Here is a 22,204-nt window from a genome sequence, read left to right on the forward strand (position 1 = left end):
AGAAACTAAAAAAAATCACTGAAATTTAAAAAATCAGGGGCCGGCCTGGTGTCCTAGTGGTTAAGTTCACGTGCTCCACTTTGGCGGCCCAGGGATCGCAGGTTTAGATCCCGGTGTGGACGGATGCACCGCTTGTCAAGCCATGCTGTGGCGGCTTCCCATATAAAGTAGAAGAAGATGGGCATGGAAGTTAGCCTAGGGCGACTCTTCCTCAGCAAAAAGAGGAGGATTGGCAACGGATGTTAGCTCTGGGCTAATCTTCCTCACACACACACACAAAAATCACTAGTTACCTTACACAGCAGGTAATATGACTTACAGTTAGTCATATTTCATGGAATTTTACTAACTAGATATTTATTTGAATAAACACGCACCTCCTTTAAAATTAATCTATTTGCTATCTTGCCCAACACCAAGCTGAGAGCAGATAAACTAAATGAATGGAAGTTTTTTTTTGTTTTGGTGAGGAAGATCAGCCCTGAGCTAACATCCGTGCTAATCCTCCTCTTTTTGCTGAGGAAGACCGGCTCTGAGCTAACGTCTATCGCCAATGCTCCTCCTTTTTTTTCCCCAAAGCCCCAGTAGATAGTTGTATGTCATAGTTGCACATCTTTCTAGTTGCTGTATGTGGGACGCGGCCTCAGCATGGCCGGAGAAGCGGTGCGTCGGTGCGCGCCCTGGACCCGAACCCGGGCCGCCAGCAGCGGAGCGCGCGCACTTAACTGCTAAGCCAGGGGGCTGGCCCCAAATGGAAGTTTTGATTAAGTGAAAAAGAGGATGGGTGGGGTGAAGGGAGAGAAGGAAATAAGAACAAAACCAAGTTAGTTCAAGATGGCAGAGAGGGCACACAAGACTTAACTAAAATAAAAAGAAATACAAAAAGGTATAAACATATCACCATGAAGAGAATTGGGGGAGAAGAAAGAGTGACTGTCACATAGTTCTGGGGGGTGAAAGCAGATAGGGCCAAGTTGAAGGATGGAAACAGGTGGAGAAAGCTGCAGCCTTGAATATGTGAGGGAGCTACAGAAATCCATCTGACAACGGAAAGTGAAAGAATCTCTGGGCTTAGAGATAGTATACAGCTAAAGGCAGGAGCGAGAAAAGGGGCTGATGAGAGGGAAATTAATCAAGGGTTTGTAAATGGTACAACAGCACCAGTCAGCGACTCTGCTCCTCTCTCCATTGCATGGATCGCCATATCCGTGACAAGATAAGATAGATATACTATATGAATGATAAGATAGATAAGATAATGCTAGCTTAGAGACTGCTAGCATTTATCATACTTTAAATAGTTGATTGGATTATCTAAGGGAGATCTAAAGCTTCAAGAGTGAACGTCTCATTCTGGCATGTGGAAAGTCCATATCCTCATAGTCAGCTCTGTGTTGATTCACCACAAACCAAAGCCTATCAGTCAATAAAGCTTTGTTCTGCCCTGTTCCAGGCAGAAGACTGTCTCAGAGGAGGGACTCCACAAAAAAACAGTCCTACCTTCAGAACAGCAGAGTATACCCATATAAGCTATTGAGACTTTCCTTCTCTAATCCTCCTCTTTTTGCTGAGGAAGACCGGCCCTGAGCTAACATCTATTGGCAATCCTCCTCCTCTTTCCTCCCGCCCAAAGCCCCAGTAGATAGTTGTATGTCATAGTTGCACATCCTTCTAGTTGCTGTATGTGGGACGCAGCCTCAGCATGGCCAGAGAAGTGGTGCCTCGGTGTGCGCCCGGGGTCCGAACCCAGGCCGCCAGTAGCGGAGCCTGCGCACTTAACCGCTAAGCCACGGGGCCAGCCCTGGTGCAGCACTATTTAAAACATTATGGAAGTTGTGCAAAAAATTAAAAATAAAACTATCATATGATCCAGCAATTTCACTTCTTGGTATTTGTCCAAAGAAAATGAAAACTCTAACTTGAAAAGTTATACGCACCCCCATGTTCACTGAAGCATTATTTACAATAGCCAAGATATGAAAACAACGTAAGTGTCCATCAGTGGACGAATGGATAATGAAATTGTGGTATATACACAATGGAATATTATTCAGCCATGAAAAAGAAAGAAATCTTGGGCCAGCCCTGGTGGCCTAGTGGTTAAGTTTGGCACGTTCCACTTTGGCAGTCCAGGTTCGGTTCCTGGGCAGAGACCTGCACCACTCGTCTGTCAGTGGCCATGCTATGGCGGCAGCTCACATACAAAAAGAGGAAGATTGGCAACAGATGTTAGCTCAGGGTGAATATTCCTCAGCAAAAAAAAAAAAAAGAAGGAAATCTTGCCATTTGCAACAACATGGATGGACCTGAAGGGCATTATGCTAGGTGAAAAAAGTCAGACAGAGAACAATACCATATGATCTCACTTACAGTGGAATCTAATACAGCAAACAATCAAGCTCATAGGTACAGAGAACAGATTGGTGTTTGCCAAAGGAGGGGGGTGGGAGGGTGAGCAAAATGAAGGGCATCAAAAGGTACAAACTTCCAGTTATAAAGTAAATAAGTTATGAGCTTGTAATGTACAGCATGGTGACTATAGTTAATAATATTGTATTGTATATTTGAAAGTGACTAAGAGAGTAGATCTCAAAAGTTCTTATCACAAGAAAAATATTTTTAAACTATGTACGATGACGGATGTTAACTAGACTCTTATTGCAGTGATCATTTTGCAATATATACAAATATCAAATAATTATATTGTGCACCTGAAACTAATATACCTCAATTTAAAAAATTTAAGAAAAAGGCGAAATTCAGGAATTTTTGGAGAAATAAACGCTGAGAGTATTGCTAGAAGACCTACACTACAAGAAACAGTAAAGGAAAACTTGTAGGCTGAAGGAAAAGAATCCCACATGGAAGCCCAAATTGCCAGAAATAAGTGGAGAGAACCAGAGAATGTAAATATGTGGACAAATATAAGGGAATTTTTTTAACTTTTTAAAAAATATTTGGGATTTTTAAAGCAAAAATAATAAGAATGTAGAAGTAAAATATATGATAAATCTAGCACGAAGGGTGGAAGAGGGATAAATAAAGTCATTCTATTGCAAGGCTTTCCATATTATATTGATGTGAGCGATGGCTACCAGGGTGTATACATTTGTCAAAATTCATTGAGCTTTGCACTTAAGACCTGTGCTCTTTGTGGTATGTTAACATTATTGTAATTCAATAAAGTATTGTTAACAACAAAAAAATTCATGAGATGATGGAGAGTTTGGGGGAAACAAACAAAAGTATGATACTGACAAATAGGGTAAGGGTTAACAAAAAATTTTGGCAATTATGAACAAAGCTGCTATAAACATCCATGTGCAGGTTTTTGTGGGCATAAATTTTCAGCTCATTTGGGTAAATACAACCAAGGACTGTGATTGTTGGATCATTTGGTAAGAGTATCTTTGGTTTCATAAGAAAGTGCCAAACTGTCTTCCAAAGTGGCTATACCATTTTGCATTCTTACCAGCAATGAATGAGAGTTCCTGCTGCCCCACATCCTCAGTGGTATTTGGTGTCAGTGTTTTGGATTTTGGCCATTCTAATAGGTGTGTAGTGGTACCTTATTGTTGTTTTAATTTGCAATTCCCTAATGACATATGATGTTGAGAATATTTTTACACGCTTATTTGCCATCTGTATATCTTCTTTGGTGAGGTGTCTGTTAAGGTCTTTTGTCCACTTTTAATTGAGTTGTTTCTTTTCTTATTGTTGAGTTTTAAGAGTTCTTTGTATATTTTGGATAACAGTCCTTTATCAGGTGTGTCTTTCACAAATATTTTCTCCCAGTCTGTGGCTTGTCCACTCATTCTCTTGACATTGTCTTTCGCAGAACAGAAATTTTTAATGTTAAAGAAGTCCAGCTTATCAATTGTTTCTTTCATGGATTTTGCCTTTACTAGTGTATCTAAAAAGCCATCACCATTCCCAAGGGCATCTAGACTTTCTCCTATGTTACCTTCTAGGAGTTTTATAGTTTTACATTTTACCTTTAGGTCTATGACCAACTTTGAGTTAATTTTTGTGAAAGATGTAATGTCTGTATCTAGATCCATTTTTTTTGGACATGTATGTCCAGTAGTTCCAGCACCATTTGTTGAAAAGACTATCTTTCTTCCATTGCACTGCCTTTGCTCCTTTGCCAAAGATCAGTCAACTATATTTATGTGGGTCTATTTCTGGGTTCTCTATTCTGTTCCATTAATATATTTGCCTAGTCTTTCGCCAACATCACACTGTCTTGATTATTATAGGTTTACATTAAGTTTTGTAGTTGGGAAGCATCAGTTTTCCAACTTTTAATTTTTCTCCTTCAATATTGTGTTGGCTATTCTCAGTGTTTTGCCTCTCCATATAAACTTTAGAATGAGTTTGATATCCATAGATATCCATAAGATAACTTTCTGGGATTTTGATTGGGGTTGCATTGAATCTATAGATCAAATTGGGAAGAACTGACATTTTGACAATTTTGAGTCTTCCATCAACATGGACAATCTATGCAATTATTTCATTCTTTTTTTTTTTTTTTGAGGAAGATCAGCCCTGAGCTAACATCTGATGCCAATCTTCCTTTTTTTCCTGAGGAAAATTGGCCCTGAGCTAACATCCATGCCCATCTTCCTCTACTTTATATGGGATGGCGCCACAGCATGGCTCGACAAGCAGTGTGTTGGTGTGCGCCCAGGATCCGAATCGGCAAACCTTGGGCTGCCACAGTGGAGCGCGCATACTTAACCGCTTGCGCCACCGGGCCAGCCTCTATTTAATTCTTTTAAATTTCTTTCATCAGAGTTTTACAGTCTTCCTTATATAGATCTTGTACATATTTTGTTAGATTTATACCTAGGTATTTCATTTTGGGGAGTACTAATGTAAATGGTGATATGTTTTTAAGTTCAAATTCCATTTTTTCACTGTTGGTACATAGGAAAACAACTGGCTTTTGTATATTGACTTTGTATCCTGCAACCTTGTTATACTTGCTTATTAGTTGTTATGGGAGTTTATTTTTCTTGATTCTTTGGATTTTCTACATTGTCTAATCATGTCATCTGCGAACAAAGACAGTTTTATTTCTTCCTTCCCAATCCGTATACCTTTTATTTCCTTTTCTTGTCTTGTATTAGCTAGGACTTCCAGTACAATACTGAAAAGGAGTGGTGAGAGAGGGCATCATTGTCTTATTCCTGATCTTAGTGGGAAAGCTTCTATTTTCTTACCAGTAAGTATGATGGTAGCTGTAGATTTTTAGTCAATGTTCTTTATCAATGTGAGGAAGTTCCCCTCTATTTGTAATTTGCTGAGAGTTTTTATAATGAATGGGTGTTAAATGCTTTTCCTGCATCTATTGATATGATCATGTGATTTTTCTTCGTTAGCTTGTTGATGTGATAGATTACATTAATCCATTTTCAAATGTAAACCAACCTTGCATACCTAGGATAAATCTCACATGGTTGTGATGTATAATGTTTTTTATACATTGTTGAGTTCGATTTGCTAATATTTTGTAGAGGATTTCTGTATCTATGTTCATCAGAGATATTGGTCTGTAGTTTTCTTTTCTTGTAATGTCTGTGATATGAGAGTAATACTGGCCTCATAGAATGAGTTGGGAAGTATTCCTCTGCTTCTATCTTCTAGAAGAGATTGTAGAAAATTGGTATAATTTCCTTCTTAAATGCTTCATAGAATTCACCAGTGAAGCCACCTGGTGTGGTGCTTTCTGTTTTGGGAGGTAATTAATTGTCAATTCAATTTCTTTAATAGATATATGCCTAATCAGATTGTTTCTTTTTTTTTTTTTTTGGTGAGGAGATCAGCCCTGAGCTAACATCCGCCAATCCTCCTCTTTTTTTGCTGAGGAAGACGGCCCTGGGCTAACATCGGTGCCTATCTTCCTCCACTTTTATATGGGACGCCGCCACAGCATGGCTTACCAAGCAGTGTGTCGGTGCGCGCCCGGGATCCGAACCAGCGAGCCCCGGGCCGCCGCAGTGGAGCGCGCGCACTTAACCGCTTGCGCCACTGGGCCGGCCCCCTCAGATTGTTTCTTCTTGTGTGCATTTTAGCAGATTATGTCTTTCAAGAAATCAGTCCATTTCTTCTAGGTTATCAAACTTGTGGGCGTAGAGTTGTTCATAGTAATCCTTTAGTATCCTTTTAATGTCCACAGGATCTGTAATGATGTCCTCTCTTTCATTTCTGATATTAGTGATTTGTGTCTTCCCTTTTTTTTTTTTCTTAGTTAGCCTGGCTGGAGGCTTAGAGAGCATACATTGTATGATTTTTATTCTTTTAAATCTATTAAGGTGTATTGTATGTCCCAGAATGTGGTCTATCTTGGTGAATGTTCCATGTGAAGCTTGAGAAGAATGTGTGTGGCTGAAGTAGTCTATAGATGTCCATTATATCCAGTTGATTCAGAGTGTTGTTGAGGTCAACTACCTCTTCATGCATTTTCTGCCTGTTGGACCTGTCCATTTCTGACAGAGGGTTGTTGAAGTCTAACTGCAATCATGGATTCACATATTTCTTCCTGCAGTTCCATCAGTTTTTGCCTCACGTATTTTGACACTCTGTTTGTAAACACATATACATTAAGGATTATCATGTCTTCTTGGAGAAGTGACCCCTTATCACGTAATGCCCTCTTTATCCTTGATAATATTCCTTGCTCTGAAGTCTGCTCTATCTGAAATTAATATAGCTACTTCATCTTTCTTTTGATTACTGTTTACATGATATATCTTTCTCCATCCCTTTACTTTTAATTTATATGTGTCTTTATATTTAAAGGTGATTTCTTGTAGACAACACATAGTTGAGTCTTGTTTTATGATACACTCTGACAATCTCCGTCTTTTAACTGATGTATTTAGATCATTGACTTTTAAAGCTATCATGGAAATAGTTGGATTAATATCTACCATGTTTATTACTGTTTGCTATTCATTGCCCTTGTTCTTTGTTTCAACTTTTGTCTTCCATTCTTTTTTGCCTTTTGTGGTTTTAACTGATCATTTTATATACTTCCATTTTTGTCTCCTTTCTTAGCATATCAATTATACTTCTTTTTCATTTTTTTTAGTGGTTGTCCTAGAGTTTGCAATATACATTTACAACTACAGTCACGTGTTGCTTAACAATGGGGATATACTCTGAGAAATGCATCGTTAGGCGATTTCATCATTGTGCGAACATCATAGAGTGCACTTATACAAAACTAGATGGTCTAGCCTACTACACACCTAGGCTATATGGTATAGTCTATTGTTCCTAAGCTACAAACCTGTACAGCATGTTCCTGTACTGAATACTGTAGGCAATTGTAACACAATGGCAAGTATTTGTGTATCTAAACAGAAAAAGTACAGTAAAAATATGGTATAAAAGATAAAAAATGGCACACCTGTATGGGGCACTTATCATGAATGGAGCTTGCAGGACTGGAAGTTGCTCTGGGTGAATCAGTGAGTGAGTGGTGAGTGAATGTGAAGGCCTAGGACATCACTGGACACCACTGTAAACTTTATAAACATTGTACACTTAGGCTACACTAAAAATATTTTTCTTTCTTCGATAATAAATTAAACTCAGCTTACTATAACTTTTTTACTTTATAAACTTTTTAATTTAACTTTTTGACATGTGTAATAACACATAGCTTAAAACACAAACATTGTACAGGTGTACAAAGATATTTTCTTTCTTTATATCCTTATTCTATAAGCATTTTTCTATTTTTAAAAGTTTTTATTTTTTTACCTTTTAAACTTTTTTGTTAAAAATGAAGACACACAGTCTGGCCCTGTGCCCCAGTGGTTAAGTTTGACACACTCCGCTTTGGCGGCCTGGGTTTGGTTCCCAGGTGTGGACCTACACCACTTGTCAGCAGCCACGCAGTGGCCGCAGCTCACATACAAAATAGAGGAAGATGGGCACAGATGTTAGCTCAGGGCAAATCTTCCTCAAGCAAAAGGAGGAGGATTGGCAACAGATGTTATCTCAGGGTGAATCATCCTCAGAAAAAGAAAGTAATAAAAATAAAATAAAAACTAAGACACAAACACACACATCAGCCTAGGCCTACACAGGGACAGGATCATCAAGATCACTGTCTTCCACCTCCACATCTTGTCCCACTGGCAGGTCTTCAGAGGCAATAACATGCATGTATGATAACAATGATAACAATGCTATGATAACAATGATAACCTATGATAACAATGCCATCTTCTGGAATACCTCCAGAAGGACCTGCATGAGGCTCTTCATAAGGAGGTGTCACTCTTTCAGAAATATATCCATGGTGGTTTGCTTGGTTTGTTTGTTTGTTTCTTTTTTTTTTAAACAATTTATTTATTTATTTTTCCCCCAAAGCCCCAGTAGATAGCTGTATGTCATAGTTGCACATCCTTCTAGTTGCTGTATGTGGGACGCGGCCTCAGCATGGCTGGAGAAGCGGTGCGTCAGCGCATGCCCGGGATCCGAACCCCGGGCTGCCAGCAGTGGAGCGTGAGCACTTAACCGCTAAGCCACGGGGCCGGCCCGGTTTGTTTCTTTCTTTCATCATTGGTTTGCTTGTAAGCAGATAATGCCCATGAACATTCCTCTCTGTTAATGAAAACCTTTCGGTGTTGGGGTCCATGTTTTCAAACTTTTTAAGGAGATTGTTGAGGTCTGTAGAAGCTTCTGCTAAACTTTTCACTGTGAATTTTCTTGGCGGTTCTTCTTTTCTTCTCCTGCAGTTTCCTTTTCTCTTGACTTTTCTTCCTCTATAACATTACGATGGCTATGATGCCACTAGATGATAGGAATTTTTCAGCTCCATTATAATCTTATGGGATCACCATTGTATACACGGTCCATCGTTGACTGAAATGTTATTATGTGGTGCAACCAAACCCACTTTCAAATCACACTATACCACTTCATGGGTAGCACCTCATAATGGCAAGTACTTTCTAGTAACAAAATATTCCTAATTCCTCCTCCTGTTTCTTGTATCACTGCTATCATTCATTTCACTTATGTATTAGCTAGAATCAGTGAATATATTTTTGCTATTATTATTTTGAACAAACTGCTGTTTGATCAGTTCAGAATATAAAAAATAAAAGTTTTTATTTTACTTTTACTTATTCCTTCCCTGATGCTCTTCCTTCTTTATATAAATCTGAGTTTCTCACCTGTATCATTTCCTTCTCTCTGAAGAACTTCATTTAACAATTTTCTAGGCAGGTCTACTGGCAACAAATTCTCTCAATTTTTGTTGTTCTGAGAAAGCCTTTAATTCTCCTTGACTTTTGAAGGCCAGTTTCATAGGATACAGAATTCTAGGCTGGTGTGTTTTTTTCTCAACACTTAAAATATTTCATTCCATTCTCTTTTTGCTTGCATGCTTTCTGAGGATAAGTCAGATGTAATGCTTATGTTTGCTTCTCTAAAGGTAAGGTGTTTTTTCCTCTGGCTTCTTTCAAGATTTTTTCTTTCTCTTTGATTTTCTGTAGTTTGAATATGATATACCTAGGTGTAGTTTTTTTGGCATTTATCCTGCTTTGTGTTCCCTGAGCTTCCTGGATCTGTGATTTGCTATCTGACGTTAATTTGGGGGAAACTCGGTCATTATTGCTTCAAATATTTCTTCCGTTACTTTCTTCTGGTATTCCCAGTACCTATATGTTACACCTTTTATAGTTGTCCCACAGTTCTAGGATATTCTATTGCTATTTTTTTAAATCTTTTTTCTCTTTGCTTTTCAGTTTTGGAAATTTCTATTGACCTATCCTCAAGCTTATAGATCCTTTCCTTCAGCTGTCTACAGTCTACATAATGAACATTCATTATAGGCATTCATTTCTGTTACAGTGTTTTTAATTTCTAGCATTTCTTTTTTATTCTTTCTTAGAATTTCCATCTCTCGGGTTATATCACCCATCTGTTCTTACATGTTGTCTACCTTTCCATTGGAGCCCTTAGTCACAGTTGTTTTAAATTCACGGTCTGATAATTCCAACATCCCCGCCATATCTGGGTCTGGTTCTGATGCTTGCTCTTTCTCTTCAAACTGTTTTTTTGCTTTTTAATATATCTTGTATATTTTTATTTAAAGGTTAACATGATGTCCTGGGTAAAAGGACCTTTGGTAATGTGGTGGTTTGTGGGGCGAGGGAAGAGTTCTGTAGTCCTATGATTAGGTCTCAGTCTTTTACTGAGCCTGTGCCCTTGGCTGTGAACTTCATAAGCACCTCTCGGTTTTTTCTTTTCTTTTCTTTCACTCCCTGAGGTTGTATAGGAGGCTACAGGGGGCTGAAGTTCGGTATTTCTCTTCTCCCAGGTTGGCTTGGCTGTGGTAAAATCCCCATAGGTTACGCTCTGATAAAATAGTTTCGTTTGAGGGCAGATCTTGTTAAGAAGAATAGAATGCTCTGGTGTATTTCATAGCAGCTGCTTTCCCCTTCTCCGTGACAGATGGCTCCCAGAGGTAAAACTCACAAAAGCATGTCCCCCACCACTGTGACTGGGCTCCTCCTGGAGTTTATAACTCTCAGACTTGTCCACACTGAGCCTCCAGCCAATTTGTCAACTACAATTTAGCTTTTCCAACCATGGTACTGGTTCTCGCAGAAGTTTCTGCTCTGGTAAGTTATGATTCTTTGTATCCACCTGCCTGTCTCCAATTTTCGGGGCAGTAATTTGCCCTGTGACCTCACTTCTTTGATAAAACTAAAAAGAGTTGTTGATTTTTTTGGCTTATTCAGCTTTTCTTTTCTTCTTCTTCTTCTTTTTTTTTTTTGGTGAGGAAGATTTGCCCTGAGCTAACATCCGTTGGCAATCTTCCTGCTTTTTCTTTTGCTTGAGGAAGATTAGCCCTGAGCTAACATCTGTGCCAATCTTCCTCTATTTTGTATGTGGGATACCTCCACAGCATGGCTGACAAATGGAGTAGGTACGCACCCAGGATCCAAACCCATGAACCCAGGCTGCCAAACTGGAGCGCGTGGAAATTAACCACTTAGCCACGGGGCCAGCCCCTTTATTCAGCTTTTTACTTGCTGTTAGGATGGAATGATGATGCTGGACCAGAAACTAGAAGTGTCTGGGATATTATTTTTGAACTCTAAACTTCTGAGACTGCTTAATTCATAAAATTGACGATAATATTTTAATGGAGAAATTCTGGCCCCAAGATTACTTGAAAATCATAGTTAAATGAATAATAAACCTTTCATTTATTTAAAGGAAAAATAACTTCATGAAAATAAGTTAGTATCTTTACTGAAAGTAAAATAAGAAAAACAAAAAAGAAGTAATAGCCTAAAACCTAAATCAATTGCCCTAGAATATCCGTTTCTTTGCAACGAGGCAAGCCACCTCCCAAGTAAGTGATATAAGCAATGTGCTTAAAGGTAATTAGACTGATTTCTGCGTGCAGTTGAGAGTTTAGATTTCTTATTTAAATTAACTTGTATACACTGTGGGATTAAATATGATTTGTAGAGAAACTATATGCTGTTTTAAGGGTTTCTTTAGTGTGAACATAGGGTGTGAGTTTGAAAGAAAGAGAGAGAGACAGAGAGATGGAAAAAGAGTATAAGAATATACATCCCCAGGAGAGAAACATGGAAGCTCCTTTTCCTATAAATTTCTATAAAATTGCAAAATCAAAAGCGAAAGAAAACGAAGGGGGAAATGGGTTATAGATCTAAGTATGTAAGTCTGTAGCTTCAATACTAGTGTTATAAACACCTCAGTTAGAGCCTGAGCAAACTGCAGCCCTCAACCTCAGCGGGTAATCTTTGCTGATCAGTACGCTTTCCTCTCTTCCACAGGCCCTGCTCCTCACAACTGCTCTACAGAAACTGCCCAATAAATAGGGTCACGAGAACATCCATGTAAGACCTCTGGGCAGAAATTATATTTCAAAGGAGTCCAATCACTTAAACTGGCAGATGTTCAAGTTTAGTTTATATTCACCTTTATTAAACGAAAAATCGATTAATAAAATTTGCTTTCAAAAGTTTAAAGTTAGCAAGCAGCAAATAAGAAAACAAAATTTTAAAACTTAAGTTACGTTTTGATATTTCATCATATTTTAATCTAATTTTTGTTCTCTATAGGGTCTATACTTCTGGAGGTTGAAATCGCTCTCTCCCTCTCTTAAGTTTAATCATATAGAATATCTAGAAAAAAAATCAAGAAAATCTCAGTAAATATTTGGTGACAATGAGATGCTTTCAAACTGTAGTGACAAAGCAGGTTTTATACAAGTCTTTACAGGACAGCAGCTGTTTTAAAATTTGGGGCCTAATTTTAATAAGAACCTTAGTATTGCCAGAAGTATAATGTTCCTTCTAGCTAACTTAAAGCTAAATGTCAAAAGTAGGTTTTAAATAGAAATCTTTAATTAATGCTGTTTCTAATCCCCCAAATTTAACATAATAAGTCATGAAAAACATTACAATATAAGTTTGTTAAGCAATTACCAGTATTAATTTCAACAGATTCACAGAAATATTTCCTCTTTGTCCACATGTTGCTTGTACTAGAGTTGATCATCTGATCTGGAGTATATAGATTAAGCAGTGGCTTTGTCGGCCTGTGTTTTAATATTTATCAAATATATTTCTCATTTTCTCTCCATTTACATTTCTTATTTCACATACCATTTGTAATAAATTTATTCAAAGTTCCTTGTGGAGGACAAGAACTCTTCTTTTCCATCTCTGGTTTTGTTTCCTCTGTTTCTGTCAAGACAGTTTGCTTAGTTTCTTCATGTTCCCTAATATTATTGTCTTTGAGGATCTGAAGAAAACAAGGAAATCTTTTAAAAAATCTGCTTTCCATGCAATTTTATGAATGTATGAAACCACTAAATCTCATAATTAAATTCATATCACTACTGTCAACATGGAGAATTACACATACAAAAGAACATTCATGCTCTATCTCAGTAGGTATTTGGGGATGTCACAGCAGTGCATTTTTCAGGGCACCTTGACTCAGCCTTTTATAACTTGAGTGTCTGCCATTTTCATTTGTGATTTATGCATACTGAGTCAGTGAGCCTATAGCGGGGAGAATAATTTAAAGTGTGCCTTCTCAGCCTAACTCCCAAAGATTATTCAACAAAACATTTGTGGAATGAAATACAACTAAGCTGGAGAGGAGGTAAAATATAATTTTACTTGGACTCATTTCATTTGAAAAATTATATAAGTGGCTGAAACATTAGAAAGGCAGAGCAAGCTCTCAGAAATTCACGACTCATGCTCCCACTGCTATCGTAGGTGACGGATGCAGGTGGCTCACGGGGGGTGCTTCAGCCTTCCAGGCTTTTCACGGTGGGTGGCCTAATTATGCGACTGCTGATTCAGAAAAAAAGACATCTTAAGTTTGTGAGAATATTGGGAGGTTTCTTCCAAGGTAAAAGACAAAACCGAGTTGAGTTAGCCCTGGAAATGAGACCTTCAAATTTGCCTTACTGTCATCATGGTGTGTGTGTGTGTGTGTGTGTGTGTGTGTGTGTGCGCGTGGGCACACACACGGGACAGCACTTTGAGTGTATTGATAGTAGTTTGAGTGCAGTGGAGAGAGAACGTCACATTGTCACCAGACATGGTGACAAAGGCTAGAGAGCATGGACAGATTAAGGAAGAGAAGAGGAAGCATTGAATGACTAGGGAGGCAGGCACCACAGCAGCTGATGTAAGCATTATGTAGCTCTTTAACATCAAAGTTCTTTAAACCTGATCATGTCTGTTGCAGTTCTAGCGTAGAGACTTTTTTTTGAAAGTCTGTCACCATACAAAAGGGCCAAGGTAAAGACACAAAGGTAGATTTTGATTAGGATGGGTGAAAGGTCAGATACAGTAAAACCATATTATTTTAGGTTTTATTATTTCAGAATTTATAATAAATTGACATAGACTAGGATGAAGTCTTTACAGAGTAATCAAGTAATTAAAATCAATGGTAAATATTTTAAATATTTAAAAGGACTTTTGGGCCCTTATGAACTGTAGAAACCTCTATTTTAAAAAATAAACAATTTATAATTCTAATTATGAGCAATTATTATTTAGTAAAACTAGACCAACAAGAGGTCTAACTTACTCTGTACACTTGCAAAAATAAAAATTCGAGTCTCTTCAAATATACAGCACAACATTTTAATTAATTCAGATTTGTCTTTACCTCTTGTAGTCTAAATTACTGAGTTTTTCCTGGACATGGCAAGAAATAATAAACCATATTCCCATTATTCTGAAAATGTGCCCTCTTACCTCTAAAATAATTTGTAGGCACCCTGTTCCATCTTTTCCCTCCTTTTGCTCATTTCTTAGGACCTTTTTAAAACTACCTATTTTAAAATGATCACTTCTCATTTTTTAACCAGGCATATAAAAGAAACCTAATAAGTAAACTTTATAAATAAATTTTAAGAAAGGTTGATTTTTATGTCATATATTACAATATAGTTTTAAGTTTTTACCTGAGGAGTTGTAGATGATTGGACATTTTTATCCTCCAAATGTTCATCTTTTGACTCTGTGGTGTACATGCTAATAATTAAAAGAAAATAATTTGAAAGAAAAAACAAAACTATAAATCCATCTGAAAACAAACATGGTTAAGTGGGATTAATTTTTTAATGATTTTTTTTATCATAAAGTTGTATCACAGTCAAGTCAGATATCTTTATACTTAAAACAGCCCCAAATATTCATTTTAAAGTTATTAACCAAAGTGATGTGCCTAAGTTTTGAAAACCATTATCACACAGAAATTTAACACTTCTCAATGATTCATAATGCTGGGCCATATCTTAAAAGCATATATCAGAAAACTCAGTTCTCTATTTCATGCACTGAACTAGTATGTTTGAGATAATTTCCATCATTGATTTGCTCTATCTTTAGTCACATTCCTGCATAACAGACTCCAAGAAAATTTAAAATGGAATACAATCAACCACATTAATACCTATATCTATAAGTTACTGATACATGCTGTCTTTATACGTGGTCCATTTGAAAGGTCTGTAGGTCCAACATTTAAACAAAATAAAATAGGTTTTATTATTAATAAGAATGAACTGGAAAAAAGAAAGAATGAACTATAGAAACACATCGAGAGAAGAATTAGGTCTGGAAACTTTTATTTTAAAATACCTGTTGTTTCTACTTTATCTGTGATCTTTGTTGCCTTTGAGTGTTGGGAGAGTATCTTTGCCTTAAAAATATCTTTCAATTCTTGAGTTACTGTTGAGGACAAAATTAAAGATTTCCAGTTTTAATTTTTAGGTACTTGACAAGACCAAACCTCCTAGTGTTTCAAGTATCTATATTTTTTTAAAAAGGCAAGCAATTTTAATAATGAAAAGGAACATTAACATTGGAGTACTTACCATATGCTAAGTGCTCTACATATATTGTCTCACTTTAATGAAGTAAAATATTAGTGTGTAAAATCCTATAAGGGATCCTAACTGAATTTATGACATTAAAACAGAAAATAACATTTATTTAAAAAATTTGATTAAAAAATTAGATCTCTAAGTTCCTTTAAAGTAAAATTCCATTTTAGTTAAAGGGAGTATCAAAATTATGTCCTTGTTGTAAGAATGACTACCTGGCATTGGCTGTTAGAACAGAAGCGAAGTGACATTAAGCTCCATGAACAATGAGGGTGGCAGTGTCACCTCAGCTGCGCCAAGTTCTGAAGGGACGGGCTGAAAGTTAGCACCACTACAAACTGTGAGCTGGAGTGCACAGGAGTCATGAGGTCAGGGCACAAGGTGCATCCACTCAATACTTTTTGAATGCCTACTCTCCTGGGTTCTGAAGATAAAGCAGCAAAACAAAACCAAACAAGTAGAGGTTCTGCTCTCACGGAGTTTATATTCTTGTTGGGGGTAAGGGGAAGACAAAAACCCATATTTTCAGATTGTGATTAAGTACTGAAGAAAATAAACAGGATGATGTTACAATGACCAAGGTGACATTTGAATGAGGAGAAACTGTGAGTCATAACTAGGCAGATGGACCAGGAGCAGGCAGACATGACACCAAGAATCATAAAAGTAGTGACATCAGTGCACCAGGCAGCATATTTTAGGATCTGCAATGATGTCACAGTTAGAGGACTTGGAATCCAGGCAAGCAGACCACGCATCAGAGCTCCAAAACCTAGATGAGGAGTGTGAATAATAAATGGACAGGTGAGCAGCTGTAGGGAAGCTTGATACTGTGTCAAGCAGTATTTGTGCCTGGCAATTACTCAGAACTCTCTTTACAAATCTGCCAAGAGGGGAATTGGTAGGTGGTATGCACAGTAACTAAAAGCAAGGACTTTGGAGATGAGATAGAAATTTAACTCTCCCTTTTATCTTGTAATAACTGTGGAAAGTTATCGCCCTGGGCTTCAATCTCCTTATCTGTAAAATAATGATATAATATTACTTACTTTATTGGTTATTGTGAGGGTTAAATGATATAATAACAGCTGACTCAAGATGGACTACATTAAGCACTTAACATGAATCATCTCATTTGATTCTCATAATAACTCTGAGTTATTTACTATTATTATCCTTATTTTAGAGATGTTGAAATGGAAACCCATGAAGGTTAAGTAATTTTCCCAAAGACACACAGCTAGCAAGTGGCATTGCTGGAATGTGAACCAAGTACTCTTTAACGTTATTCAAATCCTTGTTAACCTTGGTATTGTTGGCGTTTATCCTTTTAGTTATTCTGATGATACTGCATTGAGGATTTAAGTTGCATATTTCTGATGACTAATATATTTTCATATATTTATTGGCCACTTGAATACCTTCTTCAATAAAGTGTCTGTTCAAATCTCTTGCCCATTTTTTTTTTAAAGATTTTATTTATTTATTTATTTTCCCCCCAAAGCCCCAGTAGATAGTTGTATGTCATAGTTGCACATCCTTCTAGTTGCTGTATGTGGGACACAGCCTCAGCATGGCCGAAGAAGCAGTGCTTCAGTGCGCGCCCGGGATCTGAACCCGGGCCGCCAGCAGCGGAACGCACACACCCAACCGCTAAGCCACAGGGCCAGCCCTCTTGCCCATTTTTTAAAATGTACTGGCTGTCTTTTTCTTATTGATTTGCTGGTGTTCTTTATGTATTCAAGAAATGAATCCTTCATTGGATAAATAAATAGCCAATATAGTCTTCCACTCTGTGGCTTGTCTTTTCACTCTGATGATGTCTTTGAATGAACAGAAGTTTTTATTTTAATGTAGTCAAATGTATCCTTTCCTTCCTTTATGGTTAGAGCTTTTATTGTTTTAGAAAAATTTGCTAACCCTGAGATCATAAAGATATTCTCCTATATATTCTTTTAGAAGCATTAGTGTTTCACCTTTCACACTTAGGCCTCTGATCCATTTGGAATTGATTTTTATGCACAGTGTGAGGAAGAGATAAAAATTCACTTTTTCCCACTTTGATATCTAATTGACTCAGCACCATTCACCAAAAAGATCATTCTTTACCCATTGCACTGCAGTGTCACGTTTGTTGTAAATCAGGTGAGCACATTTATGTGAATTTATTTTTTGATTCTACTCTGCACAACTGAACTATTTTTCTGTCCTTACACCAACACTACACTTGTGTTTCTGTAATAGGTATTAAGATCTGGTGTTGTAAATTCTCCAGTTTTGTTCTTATTCAGAGTTGGATTGACTCTTTGGCTCTTTGTATTTTCCACATAAATTTTAGAATCAAGCTGTCAATTCTCACACACACACACACACACACACACACACACACACACACACACACATCCCTGCTGGAATTTTGACTGAAATTGCACTGAATCTACACATAAATTTGGGGAGAACTGACTTAACTGTCTTAACAGTATTGAGTCTTCCAATCCTGAAACATTGTCTATCTCTCCATTTATTCAGATTTTCTTTATTTTAATAATGTTTTGTAGTTTTCAGTGCAGAGGTCTTGCACATCTTTCTGTTAGGCTCATTTCTAGGTAGGCTTATTCTAGGTACTGATGTTTTTGTAGATGTTACCAAAATAGTATCACTGAAAAAATTCATTATTTGTTTTTTGCTGGTATACATAAATACAAGTAATTTTTGTTTATTTTCTTTGTACTCAGGCCTTGATAAATTCACTTTATTTGAAGAGTCTGTTTCTATTTTCAATTTTCTATCTTGGCTTGTGGTCACACAGTATTCTCTATTAACTAGCATGGACATTAATTTTTATTAATTATTTTATTAATTAATTAACACAAAATTTGACATTGTGTATAAACAATTATACAGTCTCCAGATGATAGCTTCATCCAGAGAGAACTATGTGGAGTAGGGAGAGTGCTAATTACTTTAGGTGAATCAGAGACTGAGCTCAACTGGGACAGCTTTGTAACACCCAGTTTTACCTCAATTTGTCCTGGTTCCTAGGGAATAGTTCTCCAGGGATTTTGCCTTAGATGATGTCCCCAATAAATTATGGTAGCTTCACTCATTTTTCCAGATCAGGGATACCTCAGCATTTCCCCTTGGCTCACTCCTATTGTCCGTGCTTTCCTGTCGTGGAATAACTGAATTAATGTTTCCAAGGTCACATAGCTATAAAAAAGGAGTGGGGGCCAAAATCAGGCAGGGTGGCTCCAGAGCCCACACTCTTAAAACTGCAGTGCCTATAATACGTCAGAGACAGTGCCAGACTCAGACCAAAGCTCTCACAGGGTTTAGATGCTCACATTTAGAAAACAGCTACAATAACTTAAATCTATTTTTAAAAAAAGAGAGAAGAAAATCCATCAAACATCTATCTCACTTTTTGGCTCCTCTATTTCAGAAAAGGAACTACTAAAAATAAAGGCCTTAGGGAGTGATGTCAGCATCATGGTGGAGTGAGCTTTCCCCCTTAGACTCTCCCCTCCTAAGATACAACAAAAAGAACATTCATATACCAACAGATGACATTCACACAACACAAAAGACGTCTGAGAGACCTATAGAGCCACACGTCTGAAGGTGGAGGCATTGGAACCCCTGGAGGAAGTGGAAGGAGGTAAGGAGAACCTCTCTCCTTCCCCAACGACAGCGACCCTGGTACCGGGTCTGCATGGCTCTCGGGGGGGGGGGGGCAGCCCTCCAAGGGAAAAGCATCCGTGGATCAGGGAGGGCTCAGAATACACAGCCCTTGACCTCCACCCAGTGGAGGCAGGTGGAAGCAGCAACCACATATTTTCAGGATGAGGAAAAATAAGCCTATACCCTCAAGCAGTATGCAAAAATATATTAAATCTCCAGACCAGAAGGAAAATGACAAGCACTCAGAAATCAATCCTGAAGGCACAGAAATTTATAACCTAAATGACAGAGAATTCAAAATAGCTATCATAAAAAAGCTTAACGAATTACAAGAACATACAGATAGACAGTTCAACGAAATCAGGAACTTCTTCACTCAAGAGATTGAAACTATAAAGAAAAACCAATCAGAAATGTTGGAGATGAAAAACACAATGGAGGAGATAAAGAAAAATCTGGAATCTTTAAAGAACAGAGCTGACAATGTGGAGGAAAGAATTAGCAATATTGAGGATAGGAATGCAGAAATGCTCCAGCTGGAGGAGGATGGAGAACTAACACTAAAGAGAAATGAAGAAATTCTCCAAGAAATATCTGACTCAATTAGGAAATGTAACATAAGGATTATAGGTATTACAGAGGGAGAAGAGAGGGAAAAAGGAGCAGCGAGCTTGTTCAAAGAAATAATAGCTGAGAACTGCCCAAATCTGAGGAAGGAGCTGGAAATACAAGTGAATGAAATAAATAGATCTCCTAAATATATCAACATGAAAAGACTCTCTCCAAGGCATATAGAAATAAAGATGGCAAAAGTCAATGGTAAAGAAAAACTATTAAGGGCAGCAAGACAAAAAAAAAAAATATATATATATATATAACGTACAAAGGAATTCCTATCAGGCTCTCAGCCAATTTCTTGGCAGAAACTTCACAGGCCAGGAGAGAGTAGAATGATATAGTCAAAATTCTGAAAGACAAAAAATTTCAGCCAAGAATACTCTATCCAGTGAAAATGTCCTTCAGATATGATGGAAAAACAATAACTATCCCAGATAAACAAAAGCTAAGGGAGTTCATTGCCACAAGACCCCCACTACAAGAAATGCTCAAGAAGACCCTCGTGCCTAAAAAAAAAAAAAAAGACAAAGGGGATACAAAGCTTTGAGCAAGAAGAAGAATAAGTAAACAAAATCAGAAAAATTGCAGCTCCTTATCAGAATAGGTTAGCAAACAATTATAACATCAAAGATTAAGGGAAAGAAAACACCAAAAATAAATATAACCTCATCACTTTAACCACAAACTCACAACACAAGATGGAATAAGTTGTAACAATAATAACTTAGAAGGGGAAGAGGAAGGGGATGGAATCAACTTAGTCTAAGGAAATAAGAGGCCATCAGAAAATGGACTATCTCGGGGTGGGCCCTGTGGTGTAGTGGTTAAGTGCGCACACTCCGCTGCTGGCGGCCTGGGTTTGGATCCTGGGCGTGCACCAATGCACCGCTTATCAGGCCATGCTGTGGCAGCATCCCATATAAAGTAGAGGAAGATGGGCACAGATGTTAGCCCAGGGCCAGTCTTCCTCAGCAAAAAGAGGAGGATTGGCATGGATGTTAGCTCAGGGCTGATCTTCCTCAAAAAAAAAAAAAAAGGATTATCTCATCTATGAGATTTTTTATACAAACCTCACGGTAACCACTAAACAAATAATCAGAATAGAGACACATACAATAAAAAAAGAGAAAACGAAGAAAACTATCATAGAAGACTACCAAACTGAATTGGTAGTCTGAAACACATGGGACAAGAAACAAAAGAAATGCAAAAGAACCAGAAAATGAGTGAAAAAATAGCAACATTAAGCCCTCATATATCAATAATAACTCTAAATGTAAATGGATTGAATTCTACAATCAAAAGACACAGAGTGGTGGGATGGATTAAAAAACAAGATCCAATAATATGCTGCCTCCAGGAAACACATCTCAGCTCTAAAGACAAACACAGGCTCAGAGTGAAAGGATGGAAGACAATACTCCAAGCTAATGGCAAACAAAAGAAAGCAGGTGTTGCCATACTTATATCAGACAAAGCAGACTTCAAGATAAAACAAGTAATGAGAGACAAAGGGGGCAATATATAGTGATAAAAGGGACACTCCACCAAGAAGACATATCACTTATAAATATATATGTACCCAACACAGGAGCACCAAAGTACATAAAGCAACTATTAACAAATCTAAAAGGAGATATTAACAACAACACAATAACAGTAGGGGATCTTAACACCCCACTTACATCAATGGATAGATCATCTAGACAGAAAGTCAATAAGGAAATAGTGGACTTAAATGAAAAACTAAACGAGATGGACTTAATAGATACATAGAGAGCACTCCAGTGAAACACAGCAGATTACACATTCTTCTCAAGCGCACATGGAACATTCTCAAGGACAGATCATATGTTGGGAAACAAGGCAAGCCTCTGTAAATTTAAGAGGACTGAAATAATATCAAGCATCTTTTCTGACCACAATGCTATGAAACTAGAAATCAACTACAAGAAATAACTGGGAAAGTGACAAAGATCTGGAGACTAAACAACATGCTACTGAACAACCAATGGATCATTGAAGAAATTAAAGGAGAAATCAAAAAATATCTGGAGACAAATGAAAATGAAAACACACCACACCAACTCATATGGGATGCAGCAAAAGCAGTCCTGAGAAGGGAACTCATAGCAATACAGGCCCACATCAACAAACAAGAAAAATCCCAAATAAGCAACCTTAAGCTATACCTAAGAGAATTAGAAAAAGAAGAACAAACAAAGCCCAAAGTCAGCAGAAGGAGGGAAATAATAAAAATTAGAGCTGAAATAAATAAAATAGAAATGAAAAAAAAAAAAACCAGTAGAAAGGATCAATGAAACTAAGAGCTGGTTCTTTGAGAAGAGAAACAAAATTGACACAACCTTGGCCAGACTCACTAAGAAAAAAGAGAGAAGGCTCAAATAAATAACATTTGAAGTGAAAGAGGAGAAATTACAATGGGTACCACAGAAATACAAAGGATCATAGAGA

At 37.4% G+C, this 22,204-nt stretch overlaps 1 protein-coding gene across 5 annotated transcripts in view; it reads right to left on the reverse strand.

Annotated features, from left to right (window-relative positions):
* The window catches only part of SLC9B1 (solute carrier family 9 member B1), an 86,482-nt gene that overhangs the window by 49,040 nt on the left and 15,238 nt on the right, over window positions 1–22,204 (reverse strand). For 3 of the 5 annotated variants that reach the window (XM_058547591.1, XM_058547588.1, XM_058547587.1), the window contains exons 2-4: window positions 15,186–15,275; window positions 14,507–14,576; window positions 12,678–12,816 (exon numbers count right to left, since the gene is read on the reverse strand). In XM_058547591.1, the coding sequence (XP_058403574.1) occupies window positions 12,678–12,816; window positions 14,507–14,575 (208 nt within the window). In that variant the 5' untranslated portion in view covers window position 14,576; window positions 15,186–15,275. Of the gene's footprint in view, window positions 1–12,677; window positions 12,817–14,506; window positions 14,577–15,185; window positions 15,276–15,645; window positions 15,690–22,204 lie in introns of those variants that run through there. The other 2 variants (XM_058547590.1, XM_058547592.1) reach the window with 2 other exon arrangements.

Source organism: Diceros bicornis, chromosome 8 (assembly GCF_020826845.1).
Source record: "Diceros bicornis minor isolate mBicDic1 chromosome 8, mDicBic1.mat.cur, whole genome shotgun sequence".
In the NCBI taxonomy this organism is placed as follows: Eukaryota; Metazoa; Chordata; class Mammalia; order Perissodactyla; family Rhinocerotidae; genus Diceros; species Diceros bicornis.